At 38.0% G+C, this 20,587-nt stretch overlaps 2 protein-coding genes across 3 annotated transcripts in view; one reads left to right on the top strand and one right to left on the bottom strand.

The window, feature by feature from the left end:
• Cdon (cell adhesion associated, oncogene regulated) overlaps window positions 1–20,587 on the top strand; it is an 86,264-nt gene that overhangs the window by 30,052 nt on the left and 35,625 nt on the right. For both annotated transcript variants that reach the window (XM_010628657.3, XM_010628658.3), the window contains exons 3-10: window positions 139–411; window positions 1,741–1,887; window positions 2,763–2,906; window positions 3,452–3,739; window positions 4,982–5,251; window positions 10,041–10,394; window positions 17,260–17,558; window positions 18,837–19,011. In XM_010628657.3, coding sequence (XP_010626959.1) covers window positions 139–411; window positions 1,741–1,887; window positions 2,763–2,906; window positions 3,452–3,739; window positions 4,982–5,251; window positions 10,041–10,394; window positions 17,260–17,558; window positions 18,837–19,011 — 1,950 coding nt within the window. The remainder of the gene's footprint in view (window positions 1–138; window positions 412–1,740; window positions 1,888–2,762; window positions 2,907–3,451; window positions 3,740–4,981; window positions 5,252–10,040; window positions 10,395–17,259; window positions 17,559–18,836; window positions 19,012–20,587) is intronic.
• Window positions 15,605–16,990, bottom strand: LOC104865233 (SEC14-like protein 2). The gene is given in 2 exon segments (XM_033764422.1): window positions 15,605–16,188; window positions 16,191–16,990. Coding segments are annotated over 2 exon segments (1,206 nt in total). The 5' UTR covers window positions 16,813–16,990.

Here is a 20,587-nt window from a genome sequence, read left to right as displayed (position 1 = left end):
ACATATATTTATATAATATTGCCTTAGTTACAAATATTCAGATGAAATGCATTTAATATATTCTTATCTATCTCTCCTTTTCCTTCCCTTTCCTCCCCTCTCTTTACCCTTTGGCATATGGGGTATGTTCCCTTTTAGACTTGGCACCTTATTTTATTTCTGAGCCTCTTTCTACTGTCCAGAAGCTTGGTGGACCTGTAATACTACATTGTTCTGCTAAACCCATGACTGCTCACATCTCCTGGTTGCATAATGGAAAAAGATTGGATAGAAACATGGAACAGATTAAGATTCATCAGGGGGCTTTGACGATTCTTTCTCTTAACCCCTTCCTTTCGGGTTACTACCAGTGCATTGCCAACAATAGCATCGGTGCAGTTTTGAGTGGCCCTGCAACAGTATCCATTGCAGGTAAGTTTTATTTGGTCCTTATTATCTGTGAGTTTTCTTGCAATGACAGTGTTTGCATTTCTGAATTGTAGCAAAAGCGTGGGCTTTGGTGTGAGACATACATTGGTAGCAGTCTTAAGAATTCTTACTCAGCCTTGACTTGATCATACTTATAACTTGAGGAAATATACTTGAACTTATGTGGCCTAGCCTACTATCTTCATTTCAAACAATTACATGGAAATGATTTTTTTTTTTTTTGGTACTGGGGATCTAACTCAGGACCTTGGGCTTGCAGGGCAGGCATGGTGCCCCTGAACTAAATCCCCAGCCCGGAATTGTTTAAAACTCCATAGTTAAAACAATTTTCTAAACTTAATTCTAAACAATTTCTTTGTATGTCCTTAAACATCCTTAATGTCAATAACAACAAAAAAAGCTGTTGTCTGTTTTGACACTCAGTTATTTCGTGCAGTGCTTTATCTTTCTCTTATGTCTCATTGTTTTATTTGCCTTGATTATTGAGTGATTTTAATTTATTTAATTGAAACCAGGCTAAAGAAGCAGGAAAAAAAAATAACTGACTGTAAAGAAAGGAATTTTGAGTATGGAACTTATGGAAAATCTGGATTGTGTGTTTTTCTTAGTAAGTTTGAGCCATCTGCCTTTCAAATGGTTAATGGCTTCCAGTAATGGAAAACGTCTTGTAAGGGCACCCCTATTTACAGAATAAATCTGGATTCCCTGGGAGTAGTGAGTTTGTCATAACTGAGAAGAGTAAATGTTTTTGTAGAGCTGTGACCCATAGACAGCTCCAAGACATACACTGGAGGGCTGGATTCCTAGCAGCAGACTGTTGAATTCTTTGGGCACTGGAAGATAATAAAGAGCCCTTCCTGTAGGCTTGGCTGCAGTGAATTTAAATGGAAAGGAATAGAGACTGAGTTAGTATATTCAAAAAATTTACACAATATACTACTTTGGCTTTTGATGTCCTAGGTTTATTTCCAGAAGCCCCCTCTTTTTTTTTTTTGCAATTTGAGTATTTTAATGAGGGCCTGGATTAAAAAGGATTTATCATTACAAAGTGGGAATAACTATTATAGTTCTTCCTAGTGTTTTAGAAGAAGTTTGTTTTTCTTACAGTTTCTTGAAAGCAGTGACTTCTGAAAAAGAGTGAGATAACTTAGAGGTACTATCACAGCTGCTCTTTCAGATACAAAAAAAAAGTGCTACCCTCAGGACCGGGATTAGCTATCCAGGCCATGCTGCAGATGTTTCTAATTTTCAAATTTCCCTTGAGGAGAAGTATTCAATTTTGCATTAATTTATTTTATCTATTTTCTTCAGTTCTTGGTGATTTTGACTCATCCACAAAGCATGTTATAACAGCAGAAGAGAAAAGCACTGGTTTCATTGGCTGCCAGGTACCAACTAGTAACCCCAAAGCTGAGGTGCGCTATAAGATCCGGGGAAGGTGGCTGAAACATTCCACAGGTGAGTCCTTTTATTAAAAGCCAGTAGCACACTCAGAGAAAATGCTTATTACAAAACCTGCTAGTAAGCTCTATGTGTACCAGGGACTGTGCATGCAAAAATACATCACATGTATTGTCTATAATCTCAGAAGGCAAGTGGAAGAGACCAAGACAGATGGCTTACATTATGCTAGTGACCACAGTCCCATACCCCAAGTGTTTGCTCCTGCAGTTCATTCTGGTCCCCACTCAGATACTACTTGTTAGGAAAGAGACTGCCTGCATGGACCTCTCTGAAATATTCCTTGTTGCTCTAACCCTTTATTCAAATCTGTTTTTCTTTATAGAGTTTATCCCATCTGACGTGTTTTATATATTTTTTTGCTTGCTCGTTGGCTGTGTCCCCTTTCTCTGCCACCCGTCACCTGTGGAATGTTAGTTGTATGAATGCAGGGCCCTGATGTGCTTTCCGCGTTTCTCTGTCACATATGCCTGTAACATACCTGGCTGAAAATAGCTACCCAGTGTATATTTATTGAAAAGAATGAATAGACAATGAATGAATTCCCAGTGACTGGTGCTACAGGTAGATGTTTATCAAGGTGGTGGCTGTGGTCATTTTATCTTTGTCAAAACATACTTCTTATGCTTTTAAACTCGCCTTCTACTCAGATGTTTCTGATAGGTTTGATTTTGTTCTACAAGTACTGTTGACCTTCTTTTTTGCCTGGACTTGCCCTTTCTTTCATTTAATGCATTTTCTTTAATTGCTTATTTGCTGCTGATCCTGTGTATCTAAATCTAAAACACAGCGGTTAACCTTTGCTAGTTTTAGTTGTGTCATGGTAATCTTCAGCAAGGGCAAGGCCTAACTGGACTCCTTTCCTTCCTCAGGGAATTATGTAATCCTTCCATCAGGAAACCTTCAGATTTTGAATGTGTCCTCAGAAGACAAAGGAGTATACAAATGTGCAGCTTATAATCCTGTCACCAATGAATTAAAAGTTGAACCTGTTGGCCAGAAGCTCCTTGTGAGTCGTAAGTATTTGGGAGAGTGGTAATAGCTAGTTCTCAAAAGCATTGCTCATAAAAGTCGGTGCAGGTGAATTTATTTTCTTTTACGGATCTTGTTTATTTTATCTTAGTCTTAGGAACAAAGCAAATGCATCAATGAATTATCGAATAGTATCGTTTATTTTTAAAATATAAAAACTTTATATTAATGGTAATCAAGTGGTGGCTAAATATGAATTAAGGAAAAAATATATCTTCTCATTCCTTTCAGATATAAAAATCATGGGTAATTTTAGATTGTAACTGTTAGTTTAGGTCACATCAATAGAGCACAATAAAGGAATGGTTTCTAGACTTTTTGAGAATTTTACGTTTTCAGAGTGCTAATTCAGAAGTCATTCTAAAGAACCACAAAATATTAATCTTAAACTAAAAATGATTTAGCTATCCAATGGAACCTTGTTGGGTATGAAGAAAAATAAGTGGGAACATGGGGACGCTTACAGTGTTGCTAAGAGATTGGATGTGAATCTGTAGTAATAGTATTTTGTGTTTTCTTCCTCTTCCAGGCCCTTTGTTGGATAGTTTTCACATTCTTCACCCCCCTCTTTCCCAGGCATTAGCTGTTCTTTCTCATAGCCCTGTAACTTTGGAGTGCGTGGTGACTGGGGTTCCGGCCTCTCAAGTGTACTGGCTGAAGGAGGGGCAAGATGCTGTGCTGGGGAGCAACTGGAGGCGACTGTATTCCCATCTCACCACAGCAAGCATCGACCCAGCAGACTCTGGAAACTATTCCTGTGTGGTGGGCAACAAGTCTGGAGATATAAAACATGTCACTTACATGGTTAATGTACTTGGTGAGATGTTACTTCCTCAATGATTTTTTTGTTTTGTTTTTTCAAATCTGGCCATTTTTCTAGTGTAACTGATGGTTGAAGGATATTTGTGGGCTCAGATTGAAACCTGGATTATCTAAAATATCCACACCAGTAGCCAGAACAGTCATCATTTTTCTCAAGGGCTGTTGAATTAGGCTGTGTTTCTGAGTGGCATAGAACAGTGCACAGGGCATATTCTTGGGAATCTCACCCCTAACCTGACTACGTAATGTACAACTTGTTCTCCCGTCTTCATGAATTCAACAGAAGATTCTGAGATGTAGCTACATGGTGTCCTGTCATAGTAACTAAAACAGAGTACTGGCTAGAAAACATTCTCAAAAAGGACTCAGTCTGTTTAATCTTTAAAACTTTTTTCCTTTTGGTATGCTTTCCACCTAAGTTTGGCTCATAAAATTTGCATTATTTTTATCTACATTTTTATATGTATTTCTTGTCTGAAAGCTGTTTCTTTTTTCTTCTGTCAGCTACCTACCTCACTATCACGTACCAGCAGAAAGTGTTTGCCTTTATCAAAGCAGATTTTCCTGAAAGGTGGAAACAATTGAATAGGAAGTAGTTTCATAGTAAATACAATTTTTGTAAATTTTTTCATATTCACTGATATCATTACCTGATATAGGTTAGCAACAAAGAGATAGATGGCAAGAGAGCTTTAATATTTAATAAGAGGGATAGAGGATATATAGCTCAGTGGTAGAGCACTTGCCTAGCCTATGCAAGGTCTTTTTCTTTTTTTCTCCTAATGTACACCTAATCTCAGAAATGAACTGACCATAAAAAGAATTTAAAATGAAAAAAAAAAAAACAAACTTCTTTTGCTCTTGTTTAACATGAAATCTAGGGGGAGACTAGATTAATTTATTTTAAATTAATCACCTGAAGTAAATGCTAAGAAAAGCCCTGGATTAGAAACTATTTGTATGTATGTGTGCATAGTCATGTGTATTAGGGGAGTCAAGTGGGTGGATTGATCTAAAAAAGGAAACTATAACTTATTAATAACATATGGTTTATCCCATTAGTGGGAAGTTAAAATATATTTCTATTTTTTTCTTGATAATCACAGCAGATGGAAGAATGTCAATAAAGAATACAACTTGTTTTCAAGTTGTTATTGGTAGAAGATATTATAGACTTATGTGATAATTTAAAACAGATATTTTAGGGTCTAGAGTTTATTTTGTGTTTTACTTTCAGAACATGCTTCAATTTCTAAAGGACTACAGGACCAAAGAGTGTCTTTAGGTGCCACAGCGCATTTTACCTGTGATGTTCATGGAAACCCAATCCCTAACCGTACCTGGTTTCATAATGCACAGCCTATTCATCCTTCCCCACGACATCTAACTGTAGGAAATGAACTGAAAATCATTGGGGTTACCATGGAAGATTCTGGGCTGTATCAGTGTATAGCAGATAATAGGATTGGATTTATGCAGTCCACTGGAAGACTTCAAATTGAACAAAGTAAGCTTTTAGATCATGTAATCATAGGAGATTTTACATCAAAGTAGGCTTTGGTAGTAGCTAAAAACAGTGATTTTCACTAAGATAATTCTATCACCATGCCAGAACTATATTCATATACCATGTTTTTTACTAGTGACAGATAGGCGTTTCTGTTAAGTAACCACCTTATTTAATCAGGCTTATTAAAAATTTGTTTTTAGGCTGGCAGTGTACCTCATTGGTAGACTGCTTACCTATCATGCATGAGGCCCTGGGTTCTAGGGCTCCATTCCCAAAATTAGGAAAAAAAAATCAGAAGACAATTTTAAAAATTGAAAGGTAAAATAGAATTAAAAAATGTTTTCAACAGGTCCTACACAGTTTTATGGTAAAGTCTTTCACTCATGTTCCACCACCAATAATGTCCCTCTTTAGAACTAACTGGTTTTATCAGCTTATTGAATATCCCAGTACATAGGCATACCTGCAGTTCCATATTGTATGGCACACACAAGCATGTGCGTATATATTTTATAACAGTATCTTTTCTGCATAAACGGTGGCAGCTTTACCTGGAAATGTTCACATAACATGTATCTTGGATATCTTCCAATATGATTCATAGAAGAGTATTTTATTCCTTTTTAAAGAGTGGCTGTTTAGTGTTCCCTTATATAGTTGCAACGATTAGACTAGTACCTTATTGATGACTGTTTCTAATATTTTGCTATTACAAACAGTTCTGTAATGAATGCCCTGCAGTTTTGTTTTGTACATGCCTGAATATCTGTAAGAGATTCCTAGAGATGAACTTGTAGAATAAAACCATAAATGAGTTTGGAGTTTTGATAGATATTACTGATTGCTCTTTTAAATGTTACGAGTTTTACTCTGGTAGGCAGTGTATATCTTTGCATCTTTCCTCATACCCTCACTAATGCAGAATATTGTCAGAAGTTTTTTTTTTTTTTTTAAATCTTTGCTACTCAAATAAGTAAAAAAAGGAAAAAAAAAGTAGTCTATATTTCTTTTATTATGAGTGAAGTTAGGTATTATTTCACATTAAAGTACCATTTAAATTTAGATTCCTGGGTTTTCATGTTTCATTGTCTTTTGTCCATTTAAAAACAACTATGTTCTTTGGCCCTTTTTCTTATTGATTTATTAGAGTTCTTTATATATTAGGGAAATTAGTTGTTTATGATATAAATACTTCAAATTTCAGAGAATCGTTACCACAATTTGTATCTTACTGAAACTAATTTAGAAGTTAATAATAAAAAGATAATTTAAAAACTTGTCCTGAGTTTGAAAATTTGAAATTATACTTCCAGATCACTGAATTTAAAAAGAAATCACAGTATAGATTTAAACTGACCAGATAATGAAAATGTCACAGATCAAATTTTATAGTAGATAGCCAAAATGGAATTTAGGAGGAAATTTGTATCTATATTTGCTTATAAAAGAAAACAGAATGAATATTAGTGAGTGAAGGAACAATAGAATAGATTTGTTTGAAAATAGAAACTAGATAAGGGCAGAAATCAATTTAATAGAAAACAAAGATAAAAATAGAATCAATAAATGTAGAAGTTGCTTAAAAAAATAAACGTAAAGTCGGTTCTTTGTAAAGTCTAATAAAGTGGGAAAATCTTTGACAAAATTAAGTGCAAAGAATTCAGATAAATATATTAGAAATAAAGAAGAGAATATAAGTACAAGTCTTACAGAGATTAAAAATGACAAATTTTATGAAAATAATTTACATACATAAAAAAGTGGATGGTATTAATTTTTATCACTGTGACAAAATACTTGAGGTAATTAATTTAAAGAAGGGAAAGTTTATTTGGCTCATGTTTTAGGGGTTTAGTCCTGTGGTCCGTTGGCCTTGTTGCTTTAGTTCTGTGGCAGCACAGTACCTCACAGTAGGAGCTGAGGTACAGGAGGCCTTTTCACCTCAAAGAGAAGCAAAAAGAGACAAGAAGGGGCTGGGACCCCAGTATCCCTTCAAAGCTACACCTATAGTGGCCTCACTTCCTCCCACAAAGCCCCACTTCCTGAGTGTTGCACTACCTCCCACTAGCACCACAGACACATGGGCCTCCAATGTGTTTGGGGGACATTTAAGAACCAAGTTATAGCGTGCACAAATTCTAGGAAGAATGTAACTTAGTAAGGCTGACAAATAAAAAGCCTATGAGTCCTCTGTATCTATGAAAGAAATTAAATTAGGAGTTAAAAATCTTCCCACAAAGAAAACTCAAGGTCAGATGGTTTTGTGGCAGTTCTACCAAACTTGCAAGTAACAGATTATTCCAAATATTACACAGCTCTTCCAGAGAAAAGAAGATTAAAAACTCTCTAGTGAGTAGAATCTTGACCTCAAAATCACAAAGGTTATGTTATAAAAAGTTATAAAAGAGAATCAAAAGCCAATCTTCTTTATGAAAATAGGTATATAAATCCTAAACAAAATACTGACTAGCCAGGAATGTATAAAAAAGAAAAGACATTTGATTGAGCACTTATACCAGAAATCCCTCAGAAAAGTTAAAGTATTTTTTACTCTATTTATTGAGTAAAGGAGAAAAGCAATATGATTATCTCAGTAGAGATAGGAAAATATTGGACATAATTCAGTATTCACATTAGACACTTAGAAAAATGAAAATAGAAGGAACTTTCTTGATAAAGGATATCTAATAAGAACTCACATGAAATATCACTTTTAATGGTGCACTGTAAGCACTCCCCTTAATGTCTCTTCTGGACGTCGTTATATTGGAGATCCATACTCGCACAGAAAGACATGAAAAGAAGTAAGAACACAAATTGTTATTAATTTAGTTTTGCCATCATAGGATATCCAGATAGTTTGCTGGCTGTTTTATGTCTCTATTAGTTAGAACTAATAATGTTTAGTAAGGTGGCTGAAGACCATAAACAAGAATCATTTGACTTTCTCTATAACAACAAAATATTTAAAATAACATTTTATATAAGCAGTGTTCAAGCAGACCATTATATGTAAAATATACATATCAGTTCATAGATAGCAAAATTCAATATTATATGTAATGTTAATCAATATTATGTAATCTTTCTGAAAATTTTGTGTAAATCTCATCAATTTTTTTTTTTTGGTACCAGGGATCAAACTCAGGACCTTGTGCTTGTGAGACAGGTGACAGCACTGCTGAGTTAAATCCCCAGACCTCATCTGAATATTTTGAGAACCTTGAGAAATTTGTCCTAAAATTTATATACATAATCAAAGGCCCAATAATAGCTAAGACACTCTAAAAGTAGAAGAGACTTGCCTTAAATAATAATAAAAAAACCCCAACAGTAATTTAGAAAGCATTATATTGCCTCAGGAACAGATAGACTGTGCCAAAAATATATTTACACATAAAAATTGACTGAACTGGCATTGTAGATCACTGGGGAGAAGATAATCTATTTCAAGTTTTGATGTGGAATAATTGATTATCAAAATGGAGAGAAAAGTAAAATCTGTAGTTCACATGGTATAGAAAGATAAATTCCCACTGGATTAAAGACTTAAATATAAAAGACAAATGGAAAAATATTTTAAGACTATATTGGAGAAAATATAATCTATGGGTAAAAATTTTAATAAGATATTTTAAAAGATTGATTTAAAAGATATGACTAGGGCTGGGGATTTAGCTCTGGTTCTGCCGCCTGCCCTACAAGCACAAGGTCCAAGATCAATCCTCAGTACCAAAAAAAGAGATATGATTACATGGAAATGAAAGCATCCTCATTGTTTTTTTTTTCTTTGGTATTGGGGATCAAACTCAGGACCTTATGCTTGCAAGGTGGACATGGTGCCACTGAGCTAAATCTCGAGCCCAGTATCCTCATTGTTAAAAGACACTATCAAGAAGTGAAAAGAAAACCAATAAATTAGAAGACACTAGTGACCTATGTAACTAAGCAAGAGAATAGTTATATACTATATACAAAGAACTCTGAACCATTTATCAAAAAGAAGTCCCCATAGAAAAATTGACACAAAACTTCACAGAGTAGAGAAAATATGAATGGCACATAAACATATGAAAAAATGTTCATCTTCATTAATAGTTTTGGAAATACAGATTGTGACTAGTATACTTATACTAGTAAAAGTTCAGAAATCTGAGATCATGTGTTAGTTGATTTTATCAAATGTGGGAAGTACATTTTGAGAAATACAGAGACATGATGGAGAAACTGTCTTTTGAGTTAATCAGTATTCTCATTGTGGGATCAATTAAAAATACCTCCAGAGAATATCAGAACCAAAAGAAAAGACTTAGTGAGACTTTAATTTAGAAACAAAAGTCTTTATGTCAATAGTAAGAAAAAAGTTCAACTTTTATTTAAAACAGGAATTTTTTTTCCTCCCAGACCTTTTATAATCAGATTCCCAAAGAACTGAAGATTACTGATCTAGTTTTATACTTCTTTACATCTTTTTCATGTTAAGGCCTGAAACCCATTCTATATTTGCAATAGTTAAATATATCTAACTAGTACAAGGCTCTTGAGAGATTTGTTTCTCCTGGTAGTACAGGAACTCTATGTAGGGAATGTGTAGGAGCCTACAGCTACATACAATTCTGCTTTATTGACAGTTTTACTTGGTGAAAATTGAGAAGATAACTAAGGAAGAGTTATCTTTGTTCTAATCATTTCTCTCATATACTACTTCTGCAATCAAATGAAATTATTTTGCAGTGTAGATAATGTTACATTCTTAAATTTTGGTATGTGAATTCCTTTTTAATAGGCAACGGATTCAAGCCAGTTATAATCACAGCGCCAGCAAGTGCAAAGGTGGCAGATGGAGACTTTGTTACGCTGTCCTGCAATGCCACTGGAGTGCCAGTCCCAGTCATCCGCTGGTATGGCAACCTTGGGTTGATAACCAGTCATCCATCTCAAGTCCTTAAGTCCAAATCCCGAAAGTCACACTTGGTAAGACCTGGAGGCCTTGACCCGGAGCCTGTCTACTTCATCGTGTCCCGAGCTGGCTCAAGCTCCCTCTCCATCCAGGCTGTCACTCAGGAACGTGCCGGGAGATACATCTGTGAAGCAACAAATGATCATGGCACCACACAGTCAGAAGCGTTTCTCACAGTTGGTGAGTCGCCTTTTTTGTTTTAATTGAGTAATGTCCTTTGGTAGTAGTGGAAAAGATGGTTTGAATTGTGTTATTTTAATGAGTGCAGTAATCTCTAAATACGTATATTTTGTCCCAAGTCAGTGAAATATAAAACTGAATTTTGGTATATTTTGCTGTATGTGAATCAGATGAACCTTGGTTTCCATTTCTGATCTGTACAAGTATGTTAAACTTCTCAAATAGAAAGCTCTTCTTCAGGAATATGCTTAAAATATATCCTGTCTTTGGGAGTAATACTCTGGCTTTCTAAACTACTGAAAATTATACTGGGGGCATTTTAAAAATCAGCCATTGATAAGTACGGTATTCTAAGTCTAAAGGGTTAGCCTTCATTGGGATTGTAGACTTGTGTTCTTATCAAATAATACCTGTATGTAGCCGGGCATGGTGGCACACACCTGTAATCCCAGCACTCGGGAGGCTGAGGCAGGAGGATTGCTGTGAGTTCGAGACCAGCCTGGGCTACATAGTGAGTTCCAGATCAGTCTCAACTACATAGTGAGACCCTGTCTCAAACAAACAAACAAACAAACAAACAAACAAACAAACAAACAAACACAACAAAAAAACCCAAAACCTGTATGTATAGTAAGTCCCTGACTTATGAATATTCAAGTTGTGAACAAACAAACACAAACAAACAAACAAACACAACAAAAAAACCCAAAACCTGTATGTATAGTAAGTCCCTGACTTATGAATATTCAAGTTGTGAACTTTCCTAGGTGTACTGTATAAATTTCACAAGTGTACTATATAAAACTCACTTTGTCGGATTACACATGAATCCAACTTACAAATATGCTCCTGTAACAGAACTTGTTTGTAAGTCAGGGACTTGCTGTAAATATTCCTCTATTTTACCCAAAGTTATTTCTCCAGTGAGATGTATACTATTACTTGTTTATGTTCTACTAATTTTTCATGATGATGACTTAAAAGCTATATGATTTTTGAAGTACTTCCATATAGAATATCCATCATAATTATTTAAAATTAACTCAAATCTGACTTGATTAAAATTCAAACCTTCCATCAGTGGGCATTTAGAGTGATGTTTCCTAGCAACTACTCAGTCAGGTAGAGATTGTAGCTGTATTTGTCATGTGAGAGGCAGAATATCCAGCATTGCCTTTAGTGGTGGGCAACTTGAGCTCCCTGCCCTGTGGCTTAGAGGGTTTTTTGTGGCTCCTCTCTGCCTAGATCCTCAGTCCCATAGGTCAAAGAGCCCATGGGTTCCATGTCAGTGCTTATTCTGATCCTGGAGTCCACATTCATTCTTCTGGATAACAGGTTGAGGGCTTCAGAATTCCCTGCTTTAATTGTGTCATGGTCTGGTTCCACTCAGGTCTTTGTGCAGGCCAGTCCTTCACAGTGTGAACCAACATGGCAGTGTGTGGGCACCCTTAAGTCAGAGGACAGGCCGCTGAGTACACATATACATAACCTACTTCTTTGCATAGGAATCTGAGCCGTATTAAATTCTAGCATACTGATATTCAGTTTCTTTGTGTGAAGGCAAAAGGAAACGAGATCAAAGACAGAGGTGATTCCCTCCTTCCATTTTTTTCCGAGAGGCCTTGGGTTTTTGAAGTCTTGGATATACAAATATTTTTGGAGTGAGTTGTAACTGTTCAGAACTATTATGGGAGCTGGCCTAAGTTCCCTAAACAGTGTAGTGTGTGTTGCTAGTGTGAGTCCTCATGGTGGACACATCTTGGACAGATGTGGTTATACACTACTCTGTATTTAGTTTCAGCTCAGAGTCACTCATTTCATTTTTGTTGCCATAGTTTTATTGATCTCTTCTAATTAAAAAAAAAAATCTACCTTAAAAATGCTGGATGTCTATTCTACCTGTTTCACAGAACTGTTTTGAAAATAAATTGAGAATATATGTGAAAACATTTGAAAGTAGAGATGATTCCCAATTTAAGATGATTCCAACTACAATTTTTTTTAACCTATTGATGATGTGGAAATGACACATTCAATTGAAACCATGCTTTGAATTTTGTCCTTTTCCTGGACTAGTATATATACTAGGTATATACTCTTGTGATATCCTATCTCCCAGTCAGCCATTCCATTGTAACCATAAACAATACATACTCTGTCATGTCCAGTAGGTTAGGAGGATTAAATGCACTTTCCGGCTAACAATATTTTTAATTTATGATGAATTTATTGGGATGTGACTTCACTGTACATAAAAGAGCATCTGTACTTTTAAATTCTAAAGCCTTTAAAATTGCATTTATTATCTTGTGAGTGCCCCAATTGTGAGTGCAGAGGTTAATTGTTGGACCCCCTTTTTGATAAAAGTTGTGGAAAGACTGCATTGCACCTGCAACAGAAATGGGATTTTTGATACTCTGTCAGTGGACAGGCTGTGGCATAACAATTACTGTGCCTCTGTGTAAAGAGTGGCATTTGGTGTGGAAACTCTTCTGCAGCCAAATGCCACTTCCTAGTGGTCAGCTGCCTAGAGCACTCACAAAACTGCTAAAGATACAGCTATCCCAAACCACAGGTAATTAGCTACAATTTCAAGAGTCTGTTTTTCTGCATTAGCAGGCAGGCACCAGATCAACCGTGAACATCCACTTCTGCATCACTAAGTAAACACAGCCGTTCCAGGAGCAATATTTTCAAATAGTCTCAGTGAACTTAATTAGTTTTCTTCCACATTATTTTCTCACTAGATTGTTGTCTTTAGTGGAAGATGCTACTGGGTCACTGTTTCTCTCTTTTAAGCTCACAGGGAACTGACTTTATGCTGTTATGTTGTTTTATATTGGTTGGCTGATAAAAGGTAGTAGTTCTAAAAACACCCACCTTTTACCAGGAATCTGACTTCCTTGTAACTGTCACATTATTTCCTCTTTTCCCTTCCTGCACAATAATTGATCTTTTTGTGGCTAATATTCCTAGCACATTAGAGAAACCAAGCTGTCAATCCTTTAGTTTTATTATAGTGGCACAAGATTTGTTTTCATAAATTCCTCTCGCTTTCTTCATAGCAGCACTACTAGCATTCATCTGACAGCTGTTGTCAGTTAGTCTCTCAGAGCCCTATTTCTTCATCTGTAAAGTGGGAGGAAGTATTACTCTCTGCCTAAGAATGCTGTTTTGAGAATTAAATGAGATTATATTTATTGAATATCTGGCACAACGCTTAGCCTATGAAATGTGCTTGGTAAATTTTATTGGATATACAAACCTATTTATATTTTCAGTGTGCATAAATTATTTTTATCTTCCTCTGTATACTGTTTTTCATAAGTATTAAAGCTGTCTACTTGTTTTATCTGTCTTTAGATTGGTAATTTCTTAACTCAAACTTTAATTCTATTAAGATATAGGACTTAGAAATAAGTCTTGTATCTGTGAGGTGTATACCTTACCTTTATCTGTTGTTAGCTGATTTCTTCCTCTTCCTTGAGAGAGGATTGGTTTATAGGGTACATGTCTATGGGATCCCTGTTGTGGCATAACTGACTACCCAAAGGATGAGTGACTTCAAGCCACATCCTTTTATTACTTCCTGTGTGTCTGGGGGTTAACTAGATGTAGCATGCAGTTCTGGTCCGTAATGTAGTTGTACAAGTGTCTTTATAAGGGGCAATAAAAAATACAGTGAATGCTATTGTTATGTGACATTCAAAAGAAAGACAGGCTTGTAAGAACGTTACAGTGTGTCCTCATCCACTTTATCCACCAGATTTGGCACCATATGACTTCTGGCTCTTCCCCAGAGTCAAAATAACCACGAAAGGTAAAGGTTTTGAATTGATTCAGGACATTGAGGTAGTATAACTAAAGACATAAAAGAAGACTTCCAGAATTGCTTTAGGAAATGGCAAGAATGATAAATGTGTTTGAAGTGAAGAATAGTATTTTGAGGGAGATTAATGGCAGTAAGCCTTTTACTCTAATATAGTTTTTAAAAAATAAAAAAAATTTTCAGTCATATCTCGTAGTCAGAGGGCACCTGGAGCTAGAACAGCTGATGCAGCTTTAGCCGTGTGGCACTTTTGTGGGCTGGATTCTCTGTCTTCGTGTTCCCTTACACATGACTGGCGAGGACATACATCTGTGTGGTGGCTAGGTCTCAAGAATCCACATTAAAAGTAGAGGTGCTGGGCTTTCTTGAAGCTGCCTGCATTCCTGGACTCAGTGTAGGAGAGGACCATGTGAGAGGGTGAATTCTGGGAAGTATCTTTGAGACTAATTACACAATGTGTAAGATCCTAATGATTTTTGGTAGGGGTGCTGCTAGGTCCTTTGTACCAAGCTGTATCCCCAGCGCTTTTGAGATAGGATCTTGTTAAGTTGTCTAGATGGAACTCCAACTTGTGATTCTTCTGCCTCAGCCTCCCAAAGTGCAAGACCCTAATTCTTGACCATTCTCTTACTATCCCTATTACTTTGTTCCAAGGGGAATGCATTGCCCATTGTTTTTTTTTTTTTTTTTTTTTTTTTTTTTGTTATTGTTCGTTTGTTTGTATTGGAGAACAGTGGCTGTCTACCAGAGTACCAGGAAGCCCTGACTCATTGACAATCATTAATAATTAAAGGCAGCCCAGAAGTTGCTGAAGTTCTCAAGGTTGTGAGAGAGGCTGCCTGTCTACCTTCCAATGGGAAGATCTGTGCTGAATTGGGTCACTCCTGAAACTTGGTGAAAGCCAAAAGATACCTCAGCCTCAATAATAAAAAAAAGTTTGGAAGAGCTTCTAGTCCCCACTGTAATTCTAGCAATCTTGCTTCCTCTTATTACCATCTGAACTTCCACGTTCATTAGGGAGCAAGTTTCTCCTCTGCAGCTGGCTTTCCTGAAGTTCCCACTCTCTCCCCGTTTTTCTTATTTCTTCCCTGCCGCTGCCCATTGCCACTCTACTCCCTGTCTCGGCTGTCACTGGAAAGGGAAAGTTGACAGGGTCTTCAGGACAGATTCTATCACATACCAGCCCTTGAGGACTCCCTGGTAATTTGAGAAGCTAGGAGACCCACTCCAGCTACTGGCCTCTTCCTAATTCTGATGCAAAAAGTTCCCAGATCCAGCCAGAAATCTACCCTCCAGCGCAGTTTCTTTGGGCTGCAGGGTTGTAGAAAAATGACTGCTACAAGAAAAACAATACTGGCGGCCAGGCCTAGAGGAGGAGGCATTATTTTGAGGTCTCTGCCCCCAGCTGATTCATCTTCTCTTCTGAGGCTTTGTCTGGAAGCAAGACCTCCACAGTGAAACTGACCTTCTTGGCATGAATGAAGCTGTAGGTGTTGTCAAACCGCAGGACATAGATGCCAGGATCGCTGCATGTAAGGGTCCCATCCTCAGGGACCAGATGGGAATTGTACCTCTGGTTGGGCAGCACCTCCATCATCTCCCCTGCCCGCTGCTGCTCCCCCATCTTGGTCTTCAGGAAAATCCCAAAACCGACATCTGCTCCCTCTGACATAAACTGCCACCTGAGGATGCAGCTGGGGAAGAGAATTTCATACTCCACTTGGTGGGAGGAGCCCTGGGCAATCTGCACGCTGTGTTCATACTGCTGCTTCACCTGGTCTCGCACGTAATACTTCTTGGGGGTGTCGCCCCCATAGTTGATCTTAGATTTACACTTGGGGTTTCCATCCAGGTCAGTCATGGTACCTCCGTATTCCATAGGCAACTGGTCAGGGCTGACATGCTTCAGTAAAACCTCCTTCCAGTTTGCTCCCAGGACCATGATCTTCTTGCAAGTGTCCTCAGGAAGGGTTTGATGAGGTTATAGGCCACAGGAAACAGCTTGGGAGCTTTAACAACAAAAAGATGCTTCATTGTTTCAGGATAATTTTCCTCAAACGTGCAGAGAAACTCTCCATAGGCTTCTATTGCAGGCTTCCAGAGATGCTTAAGGCCAAGGCCTTCACAGTCATAAATCATGGTGATGGTCTCTATTTTCTTCCTCAACTTTGTGGTCTGATGGGCACACTCTTGCAGAAGCAGGTCGCAGTCCCGCATATTGGTCCTGAGCAGGTCCTGCTTGGTGGCTGAGAACAGCAGACCCTTGGCATCCAGAGGCCCAATGATATCGTACCAGACCGGGCTGCCCTCCAGGTCAGAGCCGCACATGCCCCCCGATAAATACTGCTGGATCACCTCTCGAGGCTGCCAGCTAATGATGTTATCAATGTCCTTTTGCTTTTGGAACGCCACATGCTTCCGTAGCATGGTCTCTGACTTCTGCAGGTCAAAACTTCTTGCTCGGAGCCAGCGCAGGAGAAAACGGTCATCTGGATTCGGCAGGGTAGGCAACACACCCTGGACATTCCCCTGAAACTTGGCCAGTGCCTCTTTCTGTTTGGGACTCGGGTCCCCGACTCTGCCGCTCATCGTCGCTCAGGCCCAGGCGCGGTGGCGCTGCAACTGATGGAACTGGGCTGCTCCTCCCGCGATGCGAGGAGTGAAGTCCCAGCCTCCGGGCCCAGCCGCCCATTGTGTTTTATTTACCATCTCTGCTTTATTTATCAACTTAGATCTTCTGAGCTTGCTCCAGCAAATTGTTAGTAAAGAGGGCTGCTAGGATAAAGCAAAGGAAAAATAAAATTCTTTAAGCTACTCAACTATCATATCATAAAATTATTTTCAAGCAATTCATTTGTTCTGCCATGAGCAAGAGACTAGAGTTTAGATGTTGCCATGTTTTAATTTTAAGGGCTCAAATGTACTAATAATACAGTTTGGGCAGTTACATTACCACCTGGGTAGAAGACAATGAAATAATGAACTTTTTTCAAACTATCTCTTCCCTCTCTCTGTCTGTGGTCTGTCTTCCTGCAGTTCCTTTTGAAACAAATACAAAAGCAGAAACAATCACACCTTCTGATGCTATTCAGAGTGATGAAAGAGACCACAGAGATAGTTCAGAATCTGGCTTGTTGAGCTCATTTCCACTGAAGGGGCATCCCGGTGCAGTGGAGTCACCATCAGAAAAAAATGCCAGTAGCACCAATGTCCCTGATGCCCCCATCATCCTGAGCCCCCCACAGACCCACACGGTAGACACGTACCATCTGGTATGGAGAGCAGGCAAGGACGGTGGATTGCCCATCAACGCCTATTTTGTGAAATATCGAAAGGTAATGCCTTCCTATTTATCATCTTTCTCTCCTCACACCATCACCCTACTTGTATAATATGTGCTTATTGTCTTTCACATTTGTGGAAGAGTAGGAAACAGAATGAGAGCATTCTAGAATTATGAGTTTGTCAGATCTGTTAATGATGGATTGATCAATCTTATGAAAGTAATGAAAATGAATTATAGACAATTTTCCCCAAATTGGGATTCTGAAAACCTAGTAACCATTTCATATTTTTTAATCAAACTTTTTGTTTTATCCTTTTGGTGTCAAGCTCTATAAACCATTTTAAAACTGTAATTCCATCCCTTGCTAAGATTGTAGGATACAATTTATTCAGCAAATAAAGCGGTTTATTTTTAGAAACAACTTTGAACAAAATCTTCTGGCAAAATTTCTGAGAGTTATTTACATTTTAGGCAGTCCTCTTAATTATATTAGAGTCTTACATTATTTGGTCATTTATTTTAGTAAACCGTAGGCCGCTTTTTGTTGATTCTTCATATAATATTTTTCCTCCGTGGGCTTGTATTACGGTAGAATAAAAAAGCTCCTTTGTTTAATGAGACTTGTAAATGAATGAAATGGGAGGAGATGTACTCATATTTAAAATCACTTTCTTTGTTTAAGACATTTTGATATATATTATTTAATTATTGACTAATATTTTCAGTGACTGGAAAAACCAATATCATGATACTGGGAAGTTTACACTCTGTTCATAAGCTAATGATTGTAGATGAAGGAAAGTAAATTTTTGTCTACCCTAAAACCTTTCTGCACTATTGTTTCTTGGTTTCATTAATCAGGCAACAGCTGATTGGATGTCTTTATATTTCTTCTAACACACACTAAGCAAGAATGAACCCATGAAGCAAGAATGCTGGAAATCTTTCATCCATAATTATATAGTTCATATACATACAAACATATTTAATATAGCATCTCTCTCGGTTTATCATATGTGTGCTTTGTAACACCAATACTATATACTTTTTTAATTCTTCCATTAGCCCAGTGAGAAGCAGGGTAATGTCCTTATTACAATGAAGGAAACAGACTTTGGGAAGTTCAGGAATCTCTTGACAGTGAGATTTCCTGAGTGGTTGCTGAGGAATTATGTTTCTTAATGTGAATAATATGTGTCTCCTTTGCTTGCAATGATACATCATCCCCCAAAGCCCTCTAGAATCAAATGAATTCCAGCTTTTATTAGATTTGGGCAAAGGTTTCCTGCCCTCCTTCTCTCATTGTTCTGGGGTTTCTCTTGAGCAGCTGGATGATGGTGCTGGTGTAGTGGGGAGCTGGCATACTGTTCGAGTTCCTGGCAGTGAAAACGAGCTACAGTTAACAGAACTGGAGCCATCCAGTCTTTATGAGGTTTTGATGGTGGCAAGAAGTGCCGCAGGTGAAGGACAGCCTGCCATGCTTACCTTCCGAACCAGCAAAGGTGAGTATAACCTTCCATTGGAGAAAGAAAGAAGCTGGCTGTCTTGATGCCAAGTGATTAGTAAGAATCCTTTTGGATAGTAGAGATTCTTAGATATAAATGCTCGCAGTAAGTTTATTATAGCATCTTTTCTTGGGCCACATTTGAGTAGTTGTAGTATTCCATTCAATATTCCACAGGTATTCTTGAGAGTTATGATATGCAGCATTAGAATAAGTAATGCAGGGAAAACAGAGATGGTCAAGATCAGAACCATCCCAGTAGAGCTTGTACTTCCATAAGGAATGTAATATCCATCCTTAGATACCAACTGCAAAACAGAAGTTGATTCAGTTCAGTTGGTGTTTACTAAATGCCTTCATGTATCTGGTAGTACACAAAGTAGACAAAACTCTTTGCCTCCATGAAGTTCATTTTTTTAGTTGGGAGAAGTTTATACCTAACTTATTAGTATATTAGAAGGTGGTGTTAGGAAGATAAATAAATTAGGGGATGGATATGGGAAACGTGGGCTAAGAGTTGTCATAGTTTAAACAAGTGGCCAGGTATTCCACAGTGATCAGTTGGCAGTAGGCTTGCAGGAGGAGAGTGTCTTAGTTACTTTTCCTCATTGCTAAGATGAAAATACCAAACATTCAAAGTTAGAGGAGGAAGGGTTTATTTTGGCTCAAAGTTTGTAGAGGTTTCAATTCATAGTCGGCTGCCTCCAAGGCAGGGTGGCATGACAGAGGGGCATTGTAGAGGAGAAATAGTCCACAGCAAGCAGGCAGGTGAGAGTACATTGTTAACCCTCTTTCTTTCCCTTATATTTTATGTTGGCTATTGGCCCTAAGGTAGGTATAACACTCACACCCTTAGTCCTAGCCAAAACTATGCCAAACTAATCAGTGAACTGATTCAGTAACCACATACTCTTGATCCCAGCGCCACACACACTCTAGATTCAGCCACCTCTGAAAAATCACACTCCTTCCCATGGCTGTGTGAGGCCTTAGGGATAATATCTAGACAAGCCATAAAAGGGAGGGAGGGAGGCATATAGATAGAACACTCCCAACAGAGAGTATAGCAAATGCCAAGGTCCTAAGGTGGGGGTATGCTTGGTGTGTCCCTAGAACCAGTGTCACCTTAGTGATGGGAGCAAAGTGAGTCGGCAGCTAAAGTGGAAAGGAGCTCAAGTAGATGACGAGGTCATCAAATTGTGTAAAGTCTTGTGGACTTTGCAAGGACTTTGGCTTTGCCTCTCTGTGAGCTGGGCGGAGCTGGCCTATTAACAGAGAGTGATACAATGTGCCCTGTGGTCTAACAGGATGATTCTGGCTGAGGGGTATGAGGGGACTGGAAGAGGGCAAGGGTCCAGGCAGAGACAACAGAATATGACAAGTACTGTGAGAGATTTCAAAAGACAGTGCTCAGAAAGAGCTCAAGGGATGGCTCTTCTTCCAGTGGGGCAGCACTTGAGGGAAATTAAACTGAAGATGCTGTCATGACCCAGCCTGAAAGGCTGCCAGTGGATGGAGATGGGAACTGGGGGGAAGAGTATTTCCATTTGCCACTGTCCAAGAAGGTCTGAGAA

Source organism: Fukomys damarensis, unplaced genomic scaffold (assembly GCF_012274545.1).
Source record: "Fukomys damarensis isolate Sample0158 unplaced genomic scaffold, DMR_v1.0_HiC HiC_scaffold_16, whole genome shotgun sequence".
In the NCBI taxonomy this organism is placed as follows: domain Eukaryota; kingdom Metazoa; phylum Chordata; class Mammalia; order Rodentia; family Bathyergidae; genus Fukomys; species Fukomys damarensis.
Note: the sequence above shows the minus strand (reverse complement) of the source record. Positions and strands in the feature narration are given on the sequence as shown.